Raw genomic sequence first — 18,263 nt, 5'->3', positions numbered from 1 at the left:
TGTGTGTGTGTGTGTGTGTGTGTGTGTGTGTGTGTGTGTGTGTGTGTTTTAGAAACAAGATGGCCAACTAATGAGGCTGATAGTCTCCTAGAAACAAAGTCCATACCAGAAATCTCACTTTAACAATATGATGCTTTGTCTCTGAGAAGAGTAAAGAAGAAAGGATTAGTTTTATTCAGTAAGCTGAAAAATAAGGGAAAATTAATTCTTTTAAGAGCAATGCAAAGAGATAGTTAAGAGACAGGCCTTCCCACTATATACTTCTGTGTTGTTTTTATTTGCTTCTTTATTGCACAGACATCGTATAGTTGTGTATTCATACATGCCACAGTGCACATGTGGAGGTTAGAGGACTGTTGTCAGAAATCAACTCTACTTGTGGGCTCCAGGAATCAACCTAAGTCACCAGGCTTGACAGAAGTACCATTACCTGACAAGCCATCTTGCCAGTCCCATTTTTTATTTTAATTTTAATCACAATTTATTCATTTTATATCCCAATTGAAGCCCCCTACCTCAGTCCCACCTTCCCACCCACTACCCCTTGTCCCCTCCCCCTAGTCCACTGAAAGGGGGAATTCTCCTTTGTTATCTGCTCATGAGACTTTGTTAAGTCTCATCAGGACTGTCTGGATTCTCTTCCTCCGTGGCCTGGCAAGGCTACCTCATCAGGGGCGAGTGATCAAAGAATAGTCAACTGAGTTCATGATAGAGGCAGGCTCTGCTCCTCTCACTCAGAGATCCACATGGAAACTGAGCTGCCAATTGGCCAGTCTGAGGAGAGGGTCTAGTTTTCTCTCCATGCATGGTCCTCGGTTGGTACATCAGTCTCTGCAGGACCCCTGGGCTCAGATCCTTTAGCTTTGTCAGTCCTGTTTTTAATTTAACTTTGTGACTTTAAAACTATGGCCTGTGTTCCACTGTACAGGATTGGGTTCAAAAGACTGTTGCTCACACATGAAATCCATTCTTTGGCCTATTTACTATTCAGATACCTCTGTGGTGCCCTGATATGATCTAACTGAAAGCAGCTGATTATGTGTCCCCAAATCACTTCAAAACTCAGTTCGAAAACAAAGTGCCAACAAAAAGACATGAAAATAAGGGGTCTTGGGCTGGAGAGATGGCTCAGCCATTAAAGGATAGGCTCACAACCATAAATATAAGGAAATAAATTGTCTTGCTTTTGCAAAGAACTCTAGAAGTAACATAATTAGGGTCATTTTCCTTCTGGTCAAGGTGGAATGTGGGAGCCACATGCTGCAAAAGCAAGCGCATGCTGACCTCCTGTCACCCTGTAACCACTCTGCTGGCCCTTCAGACCGGTCTGCTGTGTCCGATAGAGCAACCAGAAATGTTTTCACCCTGAGCGTATAATCAAAAGTCGTAAACTAGGGCTGGAGAGATGGCTCAGCCTTTAAAGGCGAGGCTCACAACCAAAAATATAAAAGTCAGAAACTACACTGTATTTAAATAAGCATTTGTTTATTAATTTGATTATAAAAAATAGAAATTTGTTAGCAAGAGGCTTTCACTGTATTTTTATTACATGCTATCTGTTTATTTTGAAACAGGCAAGAAAACTGGATGTGTATTTTGAATATGAAGAAAAAATAATGAGCAAGACTACTCTGGATAAGTCCCTCCTCGACATCATATCTGACCCTGACGGTACGTGCCATAAACTTGAGAATATTTACAAGGATGAACCTAGCTTTGCAGTCCAGACAGAATTTAAGTAGAATTACTGTCGGTCCTAACTACAAAGTAATTAAATGAGCTATTTTTTGCTGAAATTTTTCAACATAGCAGTTCTTAAAATGGAAAATTGATTTCTATTTTAATTTTTCTTTGGTAGGATATTTAAATACTTTATATTTATTTCTTTAATGTGATATATGTGGCCATCCATTTCTGCTCTGTTCAGAAGATGTGAATGAATGACATTGCAAGCAAGTATCTTTAAGAGTTGTTTTCTACTTCACTTTGGTTTACCCCAGAGAATATTATGAAAAAAAAAAAAAAAGTAACTAAAACTGAATTGTGCTTTAAACGTTCAGGATACACTTTTATAAACAGTGTGGCTGCTTCACAGACTGCACTGGGGAGGTGGTTCACGATGGAGTGCTTGGGCAGCTCTGTGCTGCATGATGTGCCTGCTCTCCTCTTGCGGGATGGAGATGGGGTGGGGATCCCTGCCACATGCCAGTTGGAAGGGTCTGGGAGCAGTTGTACCCCATTAGATTCTGGCTAACAAATGACATTTTCTACTAGAACTCAGTACAGAAGGGGCTGATTGCAGGATCGAGGAGGGGAAGTATAAAAAATGACATTAGAGCGTTTGTTGTGCCAGAAAAGAAATAACAACAACAAAGAAGAAGCATGGCAAAAGACCTAGAAGTCAGTGTGAAGAGGTTCCAAATCATGACCATTTTACCATCAAAATAAAAATACAATAATAAATTATAGTTTAGAGCCCACAGTATAAAAAGGAAGCCATGGTTCCATATAGACAAATAGGTAAGATAATCTGTTAATGAGACTTCATCACTGTGACAAATGCCTGAGGCAGTTTTAAAAGAGGAAAGATTTCAGAGGTCCACAGTTGTCTGGTTCCACTGTTCTAGACACTAAACATCATGGCTAGGAACTTGTGGTCGAGCAAATGGCCCACTGCTTGGCCACCACGCTGGAAGATAAGGGGGAACAGTACATCTTTATCCAGCATGTCCCCATTGAGCTACTTCCTCCATTGAGACCCACCTTCCACTTTGTGAGTTTATTGGGTCAGAACCCTTAGGAACCAATCACTTCCCAAAGACTGTCATCTGGCAGATAGCGCCCCAGTACAGGAGCCTATTTGGACATTCCATACTGAAACAGTACTTCCGAACAAATACTTGTTACAAAACCTTACAATAAAGTATGACAGTAAATACCTCATTAGGTAATCTCATTTAATGCTATCAGTAATGAAATATACCAAAATGTTCTAAACCCAAGAACTTGACAGAACCTGCTCCTCTTCTTTCATGTTGATAAATAACGGTAAATTGAGTAATATCTGGATTCTAAAACCCATGAGCTCCCTGCTTCATCAATTGTGTCACATTTTGGGTTTAATCTAGTTTTACTATTGTCTTGTACTGGTGGGCTTCTGTCTTTTTGTTTTGTTTTTGTTGGTCAGCCTGGGCTACATGATAAGTTCTAGACCAGGATAGACTATATAAAGTGAGATTCTATCTAAAAAATCAACCAACAAAAACAAAACAAAAAGACAGAAGCCCAGGCTGGCCTTGAACTTGGAATCCTACTTTCTCTGATCTTCCAACAGCTGAGAGTACAGGCATATTCCATTATGAGCAGTCTTAGTTTTTATTCTATGATGAAGTACAATCGTTTTAAGTTTTTATATCCTAGGGCACACATTGGAGTGAGATTTGATAGGTTATTAAGGCCACTTCTTTATCACTTTTCTACCAAAGTGCCCTCTGGAAAGTCTTGGCCTTGAGTTATATTAAGTAATTACTTGAAAGACTCCCAGGGTAGTAGGGAATTGTTTTGAAACCATAGTTTTGTCTTAAAATTTGAGGTAAATATACTCCGTTTTATGTTTTAAAATAAAAGTATGGTTTTCACCAGCCTTGTAATAAGAGAAAACTCTTCAGAGAGGACAGTTGGGTTTAGGAACTTAGTTTAGGAAATAAGACCTTTGGCTGAGCTCAGTGATTTCATTGAGACAGCAGATCCTGGAACTGACGCTGGGTGGCGGTGCCTCTGACTCAGGATAGTCCTGTGTCCGCCAGGCCTGATGTGGCCTGCACGCTTGCCATGGGAAAAGATGCGCTTAGAGTGTATGCTTGCTCTGCCTGCATGTGTTCTTCACATGTTTTAGTTTATGCCTGAGGACAAGTATAGGCTTCTGAGCAGTTTGGGAGACAATTGAGGTGTTTCTATAGTCACTCCTCCAACTCCACCTTCTGTCTTCTTTTTCACATGATTCTGATTTCAGTACTTCCTACTTCAACTCAGTTGAATAAGAACCACATGTTGTTTTGTTGTATTTATACATGCCTTGAATTTTAAAGTTCTAAGTTTTAATTATAATGCTCAGTAATCACAATTATGAGAGTCTTTTTTTCATTCCCCTTCCCATGTAGCAGGAACTCCGGAAGATAAAATGAGGCTGTTTCTTATCTATTACATAAGCACGCAGCAAGCACCTTCTGAGGTATGTTCACTCTTGGAGGAGGGATGCTTATTTGCATTTTCCAGTTAGAATTTCAAAACTAGAAACAAAAGATCACTAAGTATGTGATATTTCATCTATTAAAAAACAAGTAAAAAAAAAAGTTTGCTAAGGCAGATCTGTTAACTGCAGAGTTTTATACCGGTATTTTTGTCACCACTTAGAAAGTGCTAAACCACTTTTTTTCCTTTAAAGTTTTGCTTTTTCATTTTTTTATGATTTTTATTTTTATTAATTACAGTTTATTCACTTTGTATCCTCCCTGTACCTCCCTCCCTCCCAATCTCACCCTTCTTCTCCACCCCGTCCCTCTCCCAGTCCACTGATAAGGGAGGTCCTCCTCTCCTTCCATCTGATCCTAGTTTGTCAGGTCTTATCAGGAGTGGCTGCATTGTCTTCCTCTGTGGCCTGGTAAGGCTACTCCCCCCCTCAGGGGGAGGTGATCAAATACAGGCCAATCAGTTCCTGTGAGAGACAGTCCCTATCCCCATTACTATGGAACCTACTGGTACACTGAACTGCCATAGGTTACATCTGTGCAGGGGTTCTAGGTTATCTCCATGAATGGTCCTTGGCTGGAGTATCAGTTTCAGAAAAGACTCCTGTGCCCAGACTTTTTGGATCTGTTGCTCTCCTTGTGGAGCGCCTGTCCTCTCCAGGTCTTACTATCTCCCCCTTCTTTCGTAAGATTCCCTGCACTCTGCCCAAAGTTTGGCTATGAGTCTCAGCATCTGCCTGGCTACCCTGTAGAGTAGAGCCTTTCAAAGGCCCTCTGTGGTAGGCTCTTGTCCTAATCCCTTTTTTCTCCCTCCTTCGATGTCCATCCGGAGATTGAGCACCTTAGCCAGAATCCTCTTTCCTGATTAGCTTCCTTAGGTGTACAGATTTTGGTATGTTTATCCTATATTATAGGTCTAATATCCACTTATGAGTGAGTATATATCCTGTGTGTCTTTCTGCTTCTGGGATACCTCACTCAGGATGATCTTTTCCAGTTCCCATCATTTACCTGCAAATTTCATGATTTCCTTGTTTTTTTTTTTTATCACTGAGTAATATTCCATTGTGTAGATGTACCACAATTTCTATATCTGTTTTTCAACTGAGGGGCATCTGGGCTGTTTCCAGCTTCTAGCTATTACAAATAAAGCTGCTACAAACATGGTTGAGCAAAATGTCCTTATTGTATACTTGAGCGTCTTTTAGATATATGCCTAGGAGTGGTATAGCTGGATCGTGAGGAAGTGCTATTCCTAATTGTCTGAGATAGCATCAGATTGATTTCCAAAGTGGTTGTATAAGTTTACATTCCCACCAGCAATGGAGGAGGGTTCCCCTTTCTCCACAATCTCTCTAGCATGTGTTGTCACTTGAGTTATGCTTGACCACTTTTAAGATGTTGAACTACAAACTGACTTCAGGTGGTCAAAATTCTTACCTCTGAAAATTAACTGTCCTAAACTAAGTTAGCACAGTTTGCTGGACTTTTCAGAAAATTGGTCTAAACCTTTTAAAACTGCTTTAAAACTAGTGACTGTTACAGAGCATGCCCTGTGCTGTATGCTGTTGTATAAGCAAAGTGGATTGGAGACCATGGGCTTCCTTCAATAACCAAGTGTCACTTTACATAATAAGCAGCAAGCATTAAGAGCCTCCAAGGTGCCACTAAGAGATAGTTATTAATGCCAGCTTTGTTGTTGTTATTTGGTAAGTTGTAAAGCTCCCACTGGTCAGAATTATTACCCGTTAAGTCAGAATTCACTTAGGACCTTTTACTCTGCTGTGGAGTATATTCTTCACTTATCTTTTCTCCTAATTTACTTAATAAAAGAGTGTGGTTCTTTTCTAGAAAAGCTTTCTCATCAGTGAGGGTCTACCTGTTTCTTAGACTCTAATGTTCTGTTTATAATATTTTGAGAATATATTCTTTTGCTGAGCATAGTGGCACATAGTGGCCTTTAATCCCAGCACTTGGGAGGCAGAGGCAGGTGGATCTCTGTGAGTTCAAGGCCAGCCTCGTCTACAAAGAGAGTTGTAGGACAGCCAGGGGTATTGTTCAGAAAAGCCCTGTTTCAAAAAACAAAAAATAAAACAAAAAACCTGAATATATTATTTTAAAACTTTATACTGCATTAATTGAAGTACCTTATTTTAAGTAAACATTTTTCCATAAGCCTTAGTGATCATTAAAAGGCTTAAATCATGATTGCCAATATCAGCTTAATCATCCTGAAACTAAGAAGTTGTTAAAATATCTGGTTGATGGTAGGCTTAAGAATTTTCCCTAGACATGCCTGGGGAGATGGCCTGGTTCATCAAGTGCTTGCTTGTCATGTGAGCATGAGGGCCTGAATCTGATCCCTAGCATCTGTGTGTCTAAAAAAAAAAGCCAGCTGTGCTCCTATAATTCCAACACTGGAGATGTGGAAGCAGGAGGATCCCTGTGTGGGTCTTGCTGGACAGCCAGTTAAGCTGACACCATGGCCTCCAGGTTCAAAAAAAGTTAGAGTAATTGACGAAGCACCTGATTTCAGGTTCTGATCTCCATACTCAGCCGCAAGAACACACTACACATTTTTTCTCTTCCTTTTTATAGCAGAACCACTATGGTGCTAGGCTCCTTTAACTTGCACAAATTACACTTACTCATCAGGAGATAAAGAACAGGAAGAAAGAGAAAACAGTTTTAAAATGAGAGGAAAACTGTTCCACAAGTAACTGAGCCCTGCAGTGTAAATGAGAAAAGAAGCCTGAGCCACAGGCCTCTCACCCTGTGTTGCTCCTCAGTCTTTCTAGCTTTGAAATATTTTTGGCCAAGCTGACTCACTTGTTGAGGGCTTACCCTGAAGAAAGGCAGTCATTCTAGCAGGGAGAAGAAAACTGATGAAATTCCTGAAGGAAGACAAAACAGCATGCTTTCCACTTCTAGGGCTACCTTCTCATCGCCTGTGGTTCCTGTCCCACTTGGTTAGTCCCTTAAGGTACAACTCCACCTACTGCGGTGCCTGGCATTTATACTCATGCCTTTGTGTTATAATCTTGATTAGTCTAATAAGGTCAGACACCATCCTCAGTCAAGTGTGATTTGTTTTCGCAACATTCTTTTCTTATTGCAGGCTGATTTGGAGCAGTATAAAAAGGCTTTAACAGATGCAGGATGCAACCTTAGCCCTTTACAGTATATCAAACAGTGGAAGTAAGTTTCAGTTTCTTTCTACTTTCTTGTTATTTAAGATAAGGCCAGAATTCAGAGTTTATTCCTAAAAAAAATCCGAATGCTGATAAGAAGGCTGGACAGTGTCATAGTGAATTTTTATATCCAGTGCATAGCATTTCCTTGTCTCGTCCACCTTTGCACAACGTAAAGCTACAAAAAATAGTGACAGATTTTATCCTGGGACAAACACCATATTTTATTTGCTGATGCATTAGAAAGTCAGACTGAAATCCTCTGGATCAAATGTCTCAGAATTATTAACTAGCAAGAACAATGCTAAATTAAAAAAAAACATTTTGCCAAGGAAATGGCAAAATTCATTGGTGATTTATGGTCCGCTAGTAGAAATGTAAATTTTGATGACTTTCCAGAATGCCATAAAAGGTTTTGACCTCCTACTGCTTGTAAAGATTCAGCCAAAGAAGTTACTAGAACCATAAAACCATAGCAGCCTAAGGGTCCAGCAGTGAACTGGACAAATAAATGGTGGTACTTTACTCTGCACAGCAGCACACTCCTGTAATCCCAGCCCTTGAGAGGCTGAGGTGGAAGGGTCTGTCACAAGGTCAGAAGCAGCTTGGGCTGCATAGCAAGACCTTGCCTGTCTCTCCAGCCTTCCTAAAGTTGTAGTATGTTTATAAGATAGAATCCAACTGGATGATTAAATATCATAACAGAAGACTTAGTGGCATTGGAAACATTCATGTTACTGTGTTAAGAAGGGGAAAGTTGCCTCCAACACTATTTGTTGATTAATTTGATAAATGATCTCAGCTCTCCATACCTGCCAGTTCAGCATTTGTGGGCTGAAAACATTCTGGGGAGAAAAAACTGCTAAACTTGATGTTTGCTTTCTGTTTTCTCCTTAATATTATTCCCTGAACAGTAACGTGTAAGAGTTATTTGCATGGCCTTTGTACTATATTACGTAACATACATAACTTAGAAATGGTTTATATTGTAGGAGACGATATCAGAGGTTGTGTGGGAGTACTACAGATTTTACACAGGGACTTGAGCATGAAAGATTTTCATAATTGTGAGGATCCTGGAACCAAACCCTTTTGAATGCCAAAGGATGCTATCTCTGTTTCCTAATCGGGAGCATGATGACCTGCACTATGAATTTATGCATGCTGAAGAAACAGTTAATAAACAAATGAACGAATGATGGTCAGCTACACTGAATGATTCAGAGACAGTAAAATTGAGTGATAAGATCTTAGCCAATGGCTAGATTTGCGTAGCAGGGAACACTTCTGGGTAGATGACATTTGAGCCATAATTAGGATGGCAAGTTATAGTATGATCCACCTGTAAGTGCACATACATACATTTGGTTGTGTAGCCAAAATGCACGTACCTGAGTGTAACTCTACATGCAGGTGTTTTCCTTTGAAACGCTTTTTGCATCAGTTTCAGACACTAAGATTATTAACTCTGCTTTCTAGTCGCCATTGTAAGAAATGTGCCTAGCAAAGGAGAAGCGCCAGGTTTTTAACCGGTTCTAGAGGGTGACGGGGAATGCTTCTTAGTACCCATGCTTCCGGTGACATTTTACATTTTTCTTGTGTTTGACCACGTGTTTGTAATATGAAAAAGCACACACAGACCAGTATGGTTGGTTGTGTGGCAACGTGTCATTGTTGTTGTTGTAATACATGTGGAGTTACAAATCAGTGTTTGGGATCACTCTGAGAAAGACACCTACAACATTTCATGCAGTTAAAATATGTTTCATCTAACTTGTAACACTTTTTACCTTCCCAATTGGAAAATGTTAGCTTAATAAAGATAATTTTAGGAAATTGAAGAAGATAAATAGAAGGTAAATTTTGCCTGGCACTGGTGGCACACACCTTTAATCCCAACATTTGGGAGGCAGAGGCAGGTGGATCTCTGTGAGTTTGATGTCAGCCTGTTCACAAAGTGAGTTCCAGGACAGCCATGGCCATTACACAGAGAAACCCTGTCTCAAAAAAAAAAAAAAAAAATGGGGCCAGCAAGATGGCTCAGCATGTAAAGGCACTGTAATTTGAGCCTGGTGATTGAGTTCAATTCCCAAAATCCACGTAAAGGTAGAAAAGGAGAACTGGCTCCACAAAGTTGTTCTTTGACCACTGCATATTCATTATAGCATACATGAGCACAAAACAGTAATTTTTTTTTTTTTAAGAAAAAGGAACATTTTATTTGTTCCAGTAATCATAGCATAGCCTGTAATCCCAGAACTCAAGAGACTGAGGCAGATCTCAAGTATGTGGCCAGCCTGGGCTACATAATCTCACTATCTAGAGAGTGAGTTGATGTGGCTATAAATCTCCCACTTGTCAGGACTGCAGTGTTTTGTTCTCTGATCCCACTATTACAGTAGTCTGTCATCTGTGGGGTCTCAGCTAGGCTGACTTCGCCACAATACTCAGCCGTCCAGAGCTACTTTCATCTACTCCTTAGTTGTTTATAGTTTCTAGTAGAAAAATAAGTTCTAGGAAAAGCAATTAGGTCAGTCCCCTGGTGTAAATAATACTTTGTTTATAGCCTCATTTGTGAACAAGACAAAGTTTCGCATTTACTCTGGGATTTCTCTCCTGATACTTTTAGATTTTGTCAGGACAGAGATAAATATTTTTAGCATTTTAACTTGTACATTGTTACTGATTTTTTTCACTCTCATAAAGCATCCTTTGCATATCTGCCCATCCCCCTTTAGTTATATGAAGTGACTAAAAGTCATGAATATAATATGGTTGGCATAATGTCTGTGGCATGCTAATAGTGTGTCACAGACCAGGATTACAGAAAGCTGCTGACTCATTTTAGTCATCTGTGCTGCATTTTATATACACATCCTTAATGGGAAGAACATACATCAGCATCCTGGCAGTTGATTACCTAAGAGGACTGAGCTTTCTGGGAACAGTCTGTATTCCTAAATTGTGGAGAGAAATGTAAATATATTCTTGGGATGAAGGTATTTTTAAAAACTCATCAAAGTGCTATCTCCACCCCCCCCCCAATTTCTAGTAATCATAGTTTAAAGAGATTCTAAACTTTTAGAAAAAGCTGAAAATATCTGATCATGTGCAGTTACCATAAAACCATATGGTTTGTAATGTAACCAAAGGGAAAAAAAATCACTGGGTAGCAACCTAAAAGACTAATGATAAAGGAAGCGGCCCTGAACTGAGTCCTTCGAGGAAATGTGACTTTTCTTCTTGTGTTAGAGGGTGGTGAGTCTGAAGTCCCCAGAAGACAGCTTGCGCAAAGGTCTGTTGGGGAGCAAGGGTGGATGTGCTGTGCACAGCAGTGAGCTGGGCTCAGTGGGCTCATGCTCATTCTCCTGTGTGAATGGGTGTCCGCCTAGGTCTTGTTCATCATCATCCGGGAAGAGGAGAGCCCTCCCATCAGGGCTGCAGTTCCAGTCCCGCTTGTTCCTGCCTTGACCTGCAGCTGAGCTGTGCCTAGCCCTGCATTGGTGCAGATCAGGGAATCTCAGGTTTTGATGCTAGCTGTGATGTAATTAGTGGAAGAAAAATTAATCATTTAAAGAAGTGTCCGCTTCTTTGAAGTTAACCAGTATATTTTTTAATGCCAAGATACAGGATGATAACTGTCCACTTGTAAATATAAACCTTCTTATTTCATAGGGCTTTTGCCAAGATGGCCTCAACTCCTGCCAGCTATGGAAACACTACCACTAAACCAATGGGGTAAGTATTTTAGTAATGTTGATTGAATCTCTGTACTTCAAACTTTAAAGGTTCATGTCTTAAAAACGTAATATCTGACACCTTCCATAATTTCATTTTAATACAGAATGTCACCATTTTTCTGGCTTTCTAGGGTAATTTTACTTATTCTTTTTAAATGTAAGGAAATATCTTTCACAAATTATGAGCCTTTGGTCTTTAGAATTCTGTGCTTAAAACTATTTTGTATTGCTCCTGATAGATATAACATAGATTTTTAAAGCTACTCAAGACCTAACAAATCCAGTCTTCAGGGCTAGGAAAGACACTTCCCTCTAGAGTCGCAAGGGAGCCCACAGGTTCTTAACTGGGGAGTGCCGGCCCCTTTGGAGGTCAAGTGATCCTTTCACAGCGCCTGCCTGTCAGATATCCTGTATATCAACTATTTACATTACAATTCATAACAGTAGTGGATTGCAGTTATGAAGTAGCAACGAAAATAACTTTATGGTTTGGGGTCACCACAGCATGGGGAACTGTATGAAAGGGTCACAGTTAGGAAGGTTGAGAACCGCTGTTCTAGAGACTGCTGTAGTGTCTATGAGGTTTCCAATTTGCAGAACAAGACAAATCTAGCTACTCTTTTCTCTATCCTACACATTTCTAATTTCCTAACTTAATTTTGAAAGCTAGAAAGAAAGTATGTTTCAAGGGTCCAGCTGGCCTCCCCTCCAGAGGATGCTATATAGGTGGCCCTGAACCATGCCACCCCATTCACAGTTGCCTGGCATAAGGAACGGTTTCAGAGCCCACAGCCCATCAAACATTTCCATTCTGCCCCTCTTAATTGCTCAGGGGAGAAAGGACAGCATAAGAGAAAGGAAAATAATTCCTATGATTTTATAAATAAATATCCCAGTGTTGTGCTTTTACATCATATAAAACAGATAGAGCCTAAGTCTCCTTACGTGTTTTATACTTGAGGATATTAATAAACGTGCTGTATGAAAATATTGGCTAAATTAAAAACAGTGCTTAGCTTTCTTATGTAGTGAATAATGGCTCTCCTCTTGCAAAGTGTCCTTTGTTTGGTGTATGAGACTTTGAAGCAGAACTATAAACCTAAAATTATTGGCATCCTTTGTGCATGTTAGAAGTTCTCAACTGAGGCAACACTCACTGTTTATGGTGCTTAACATGTTTACATGGTAGGTTTTCTGTGTGTGGAGGGGAGATGGTACACATGACATAATGAGATCCAGCTGTTGTGAGAGCACAATCTTGACCTGTAATATCGATAGGCAATATAGTGATATATGTGATGGAACTCCACAAGCAAAGTCTGAATTGCTATTTTTCATCTGATTATTTTTGCAGTCAGAAAGAAACTATGGGTAAGGCTACGCAATTGTTGTTTATATAGAGGGCATCTCTTTATATCGTTGTTAGTGATTATCACTTTTATTAAGTGATGTCCATGCAGCAGTGATGTCCATGGAAGCAGAAATGCTCACAGCCCTTCTGTTGGTGGAAGGTGGTGGCATGGTCAAGATCCTGTGGTGTGTAATCGGCAAACGTTGTGTCAGCAGCAGACTGTGCAGCAATCTGTATTTAATCCATCTCTTCCTTTACCTTTTGCCCCTGCCCAGTCTCTTATCCCGAGTCATGAATACAGGGTCACAGTTTGTGATGGAAGGCGTGAAGAACCTGGTATTGAAGCAGCAGGTGCGTCCACTTGTCAGAAACGTTCTGCTAACTTTGAAATGTAAATGTTGATAGTTCACTGTCCAAGCAGAGAAATTTCTGGATTTGTTCAGGTAAGAAATAAGAGGGAAAAATTAGAACCAAGGGGTCTTTATTGGCATGGTAGGAAAATGAGATTACTTTTTTGTATGTACTTTAGAATTCTATGACTTTATACTCTTTTTTAAGATTTGCTTATTTGAACTTTACTGGCTTTACTTAACTCTTCAGTGTTTGATGTCTTCTCATTTTTGTGTTTATCTCTTGTCTTTTATTATTATTATAACTGGGACATCTTTGGTAAATCTAAGATGCACTGTTTCACATCAGTACCAAGATGCAGATAGTCCCACATCAATACCAGTGCAGGGTTTGCATCAGTGCTGCTTAGAAGAGGTTTTAGTCTGGTTGTCAGATGTATAGATACCTCTTTTCAGAATTTTCTCTTTCTCTGAACTTCCTCCACAAAGCTTCCTTTTGTTTTCTTTTGGTATTTTTATGTATAATCATTATGTATATTTTACAAATCCCATGGCACTTTGCATAAAGTAGGTTTCTAGTTTCAAAAAACTTTCAAATTTTTTATTTGAAGGAATAAATAACAAATGAACAAGTGTTGTTAATAAAGAATAGTGAGAAATTTTCATTTGCTTTGTTGATTAAAAGGCCTTCCAAGCTTTCTTTTCAGATAATGGCATTGTTTCCTGAGTACTTGGGAATACTCTTCTGCCTCAATAAAGGAAATCCTTCATTGTCAACACCTATCCTTCAGTCTGCTTTTTTTAACTAGTTCACAGTACTGCCCTGCAGTACCTAAAAATAATATATAAGAGAGTCTAAATTGGTTTGCTAGTAAGTATTTTATTATGGCAACACAAAAATTTATTTTATGACCTAAAATTACTTTCCTTCTTACAACATTTTAAACTGTTAAGAAATCTGTTTTGACATAGACAATTACTTTTAAAAGCAAAAATTGAGCCCAAAGGTGGTGGTGCACTTGGGGACCAGAGGCAGGGGATCTGAGTTCGAGACCAGCCCAGAACTGTGAAGGCTATACAGAGAAACCTTACCTTGAAAAAACAAAGAAAGAAAGAAAAAAAGTAAAAACTGAATTTGTCTATGGTTACTCCTATTCATATAACACACCTGCCACTGCCAGAACCATAGTGTTAACAAGGGCGGTGTGGGAAAGTGTTAGTTTTCTTCTGGATGGGTATTCATCTCGGGTTGCTTCACCCCACATTGTAAATTCCCAGAATTAAGAATTTACTTAAGAATCAAAGGGTGTAGACATTTGTAGTTACTCCTAATAAATATTGCCACATTATTCGTAAGTAAGGTCTGTTTTAGAAATCCAGGTTAAACTCATAGAAGCCCTTTGTGACAATGCACTGTCCTGATACCCGCTTATCTAGGGGCACTTGCACTGTGAGGTCCTAGGGGAACTCAAGAAGTAGTAGGCATCAAGGAAGACTGTGTGGATACAAACATGCTGTAGCTTATGCTGCTTGCATCCATAAAGGATTTCAATTTCATTATGGAGGCGTATATGGAGCTGGTTCTCTCCCCTTTTTTCTATATTCCAAGAGTGGAACTCAGGTCATGAAGCACCTTTTCCTTCTTGAGCCTTTTCATCAGCACTGTAAAGATTGTTTTGAGTTGTTTTTATCAGCATAAACATTGTAAGTTATAAATAAATAAATTAGACAAGAGTTAAATTAGCTAGTAAATTTTTAAAAAGTAGAATTAATGATGTTCAGTTTTCTAGGTCACTAATAATAGTTTTTTGTATTTTGTTTTCTGGGCAACATGAGTTTTGTGCATTCTCAATATCAAGCCTCACACAGCCAGTTGAGCGATAATCACAGAGTGAAGAGGTTTGTGTGAGGATACAGGAATGTGATGGTGCTGGAGGTGCGAAGTTGCATGATTTAGAAATCTCCACTGTCTTTGGCTTATCCACCAAAATAATTGTCTCTCAAAAATGAATTGGCAGTAAATAAGTTATAAGCAATAGAAATACACCAATTAAACAGGTTAGAGAGACAAACCTGATTGCAATGTATGACCTCTGTTCAAGACTGTTATTTGTAAGAAAATTAAAAATTCCATGCATCAGAAAAGTTGAACTGTAAATACTGAATAATAACTGTTCCGCGGTATACGTAGATGTCATAGTACTGCACTGTGCAGTCTAAATGTCAGCACACTTCAGTAAAGTGAGCAGGAGAGGAGGTATGGAGTTGATAGGTTTCCTTCTAAAGTCCAGTTACATTTGGCAAATACACTGAAAGATTTGTGTTCTGCCCGACAATGACTATGCAAAGGGCTTGTTTTAACACTTTAGGATTGTAGAGAGTGGATGAAAGCAGATTTGCATGAGTTTGCAGCTCCCTAGTAAAACTGGGTGTGGAAAGATAGGTGTGGACCCATAACCCTATTTTGTTGATTTTTATTGCCATTAATACACTGTTATTGAAAAGGAAAGTCACTTCATAATATCAGTGTTTATCCCAGCAACAGAGGGAAAACAAAAACAGAGTTGACTTAACCTTGTATGATGAGACTCGGTGTGCAATTAATTTTTCCCCCTTTGCTTATTGAGACAGGGCTCACACAATGTGAGCTGGCCACTAACTCATGGCAGTCCTGGCTTCACCTACAGAGTGCTGGGATTACAGGGATGAGCCAAGACACCTGACTGCTCTTTACAGTTATTAAACTTTTACTTACACAAACACCACCTTGGTAGAGTGTCAGTTGGTGACAGATATCCATTGTTTTCATAAGCACTGTGACTTCTGTCTTTGAAGATGTTTCCTTCCTCATTCTCTATAGCTGAAGGTTTCTCTTCGTCATATGGCGATTTATAAACACTGACTGATAAAGCAGAGGTAGTAGATTCTTTTCATCAGTTTGTAGAGACCATGGGAAATCTTTTGCTCAGTTTTTTGTTTGTTTTTTGAGGCAGGGTTTCTCTGTGTAACAACCCTGACTGTCCTGGGACCACTCTCTGTAGACCAGGCTGGCCTCACAGAGATCTTCCTGCCTCTGCCTCCCCAGCACTGGGATTAAAGGCATGTGCCACCACGCCCAGCTAGACCATGGAAAATGTAAGAAGGAATTATTTGTAATTTTGCCTAGGAAGACAGTTTTCTCAAGTTGTCACATCGTTAGCAGACATGTTGTCATAGCAGACATGTCAGCTATCAAATGCAGAATAAGATATAATTATACCAGTTTGAGAATCTGGTATGGTACTTAAAGATTCATCATAAAATACAGCTTAAATGCCTAAATTTCTATGGATTTTCAGAGCAAAAAGTTGGCTCCTGATTGTTATACTTTTTCCCATATTCTTTCTGTACTGTACAGCTCAGGCTATGCATTAAAACTCAGAAAGGAGAGTGACAGTTGGGTGTAAAGCAAGAAGGAAACAAAGTCTTCAGCTTTGTAGTGTTCCCTTGCCCCAGAAGTTGTTTTGAATTTATCTTACTTATTATTGTGTATGTGTTGGAGTATTGGCGTGACTGCGCAGCATGTATGTGGAGGTCAGAAGATTGGAAGAAGCTTTCACACAGAGCTGTGCACTCATGGGGAACTTGGGTGCTGAGGTTGCTGACATCAGGCACGCTAAGTGTGCACACAGACTTAGCGGGTACTTACTGAAAGGCCAGCATGCTTATAGGGTGAGCAAGGGTTTCCTCCAGTATTGAACAAAATTCTAACGTCTTTCACAGAATCTACCCGTTACTCGAATTCTGGACAACCTCATGGAGATGAAGTCAAACCCTGTAAGTAAAACTTACTTTATATAAATTCTTGGACATATCAAACCAACTGATATGAAAGGTGATAAATCCAAATTGACCCATTTGTGCTCCTAATTACTGCAGAGTATGTAAAAAGGAGTCCTTATTCTCAGTGACATGTTTTTAGCCATTAGCACAGATTTGTGGTACATAGAACCGGGTTCTTCTTGGCTGCTGCAACCAATCTCACTGGTTCCCATCTGAATTAAATATATACTAAATCTTACATGTTAATCTTAATACATTCTGAGGAACGTGTTTCTATAAATGAAAAAGAATCAGTGTTCATCAGTAATGTAAGGAGAAATGGACCAATTTAAGAAAATTAAATTAGGAGAGAAATACATAATAAAACTTCTGAGTATTTCACATGGCAATAAATTCCGTTGGGCCAAACAAGTAAATAAATTAAAAAAAAATGTTGACTGAATGAATAATACATAAATTTCGTTAGCAGTTGCTTGACAAGTAGTTTTCCAAACTATCATTTGGACATTCACAGAGGTGACTTTAAAAGCTGTCATCATTTCTAATTGTCTGAGAAAGCCACAGATTGATTTCCAGAGTGGTTGTACAAGTTTACGTTCCCACCAGCAATGGAAGAGGGTTCCCCTTTCTCCACATCCTCTCCAGCATGTGTTATCACTTTAGTTTTTTATCTTGGCCATTCTGATGGGTGTAAGGTGAAATCTCAGGGTCGTTTTGATTTGCATTTCCCCGATGACTAAGGATGTTGAGCATTTCTTTAAGTGTTTCTCTGCCATTCAATATTCCTCTGTTGAGAATTCTCTGTTTAGCTCTGTACCCCAGTTTTTAATTGGATTATTTGATTTGTTGGTGTTTAACTTCTTGAGTTCTTTATATATTCTGGATATTAGCCCTCTGTCAGATATAGGATTGGTGAAGATCCTTTCCCAGTCTGTAATTTGTCGTTCTGATGACAGTGTCCTTTGCTTTACATAAGCGTTTCAGTTTCATAAGGTCCCATTTATTGATTGTTGATCTTAGAGCCTGTGCTGTTGGTGTTCTGTTCAGGAAGTTGTCTCCTGTGCCAATGTGTTCAAGGCTCTTCCCCACTTTTTCTTCTAACAGGTTTAGTGTGTGTTTTTTATGTTGAGGTCTTTTACCCACTTGCGCTTTAATTTTGTGCAGGGTGATAAATATGGATCTATTTGCATTTTTCTACATGTAGGCATCCAGTTAGACCAACACCACAGCGCTTCCTTAAGGTCCAGCTATACCACTCCTAGGCACATACCCAAAATATGCTCAAATACACAACAAGGACATTTTTGCTCAACCACATTCATACCAGCTTTATTTGTAATAGCCAGAACCTGGAAACAACCCAGATGTCCCTCAACTGAGGAATGGATACAGAAATTGTACATTTACACAATGGAATACTCCTCAGCAATGAAAAACAAGGAAATCATGAAATTTGCAGGCAAATGGTGGGAACTAGAAAAGATCATCCTGAGTGAGGTATCCCAGAAGCAGAAAGACACACATGGTATATACTCACTTATAAGTGGATAATAGACATATGA

The 18,263-nt window shown here is 39.3% G+C and overlaps 1 protein-coding gene across 2 annotated transcripts in view; it reads left to right on the top strand.

Moving 5' to 3' along the window:
• Scfd1 (sec1 family domain containing 1) overlaps nucleotides 1-18,263 on the top strand; it is a 76,035-nt gene that overhangs the window by 45,451 nt on the left and 12,321 nt on the right. For both annotated transcript variants that reach the window (XM_055608572.1, XM_055608573.1), the window contains 6 exons: nucleotides 1,575-1,671; nucleotides 4,161-4,231; nucleotides 7,366-7,445; nucleotides 11,114-11,176; nucleotides 12,805-12,880; nucleotides 16,642-16,695. In XM_055608572.1, the coding sequence (XP_055464547.1) occupies nucleotides 1,575-1,671; nucleotides 4,161-4,231; nucleotides 7,366-7,445; nucleotides 11,114-11,176; nucleotides 12,805-12,880; nucleotides 16,642-16,695 (441 nt within the window). The remainder of the gene's footprint in view (nucleotides 1-1,574; nucleotides 1,672-4,160; nucleotides 4,232-7,365; nucleotides 7,446-11,113; nucleotides 11,177-12,804; nucleotides 12,881-16,641; nucleotides 16,696-18,263) is intronic.

This window comes from Psammomys obesus, unplaced genomic scaffold (assembly GCF_907164565.1).
Source record: "Psammomys obesus unplaced genomic scaffold, mPsaObe1.curated_primary_1811, whole genome shotgun sequence".
Taxonomy (NCBI): Eukaryota; Metazoa; Chordata; class Mammalia; order Rodentia; family Muridae; genus Psammomys; species Psammomys obesus.
This window is presented reverse-complemented; position numbering and strand designations above follow the sequence as displayed.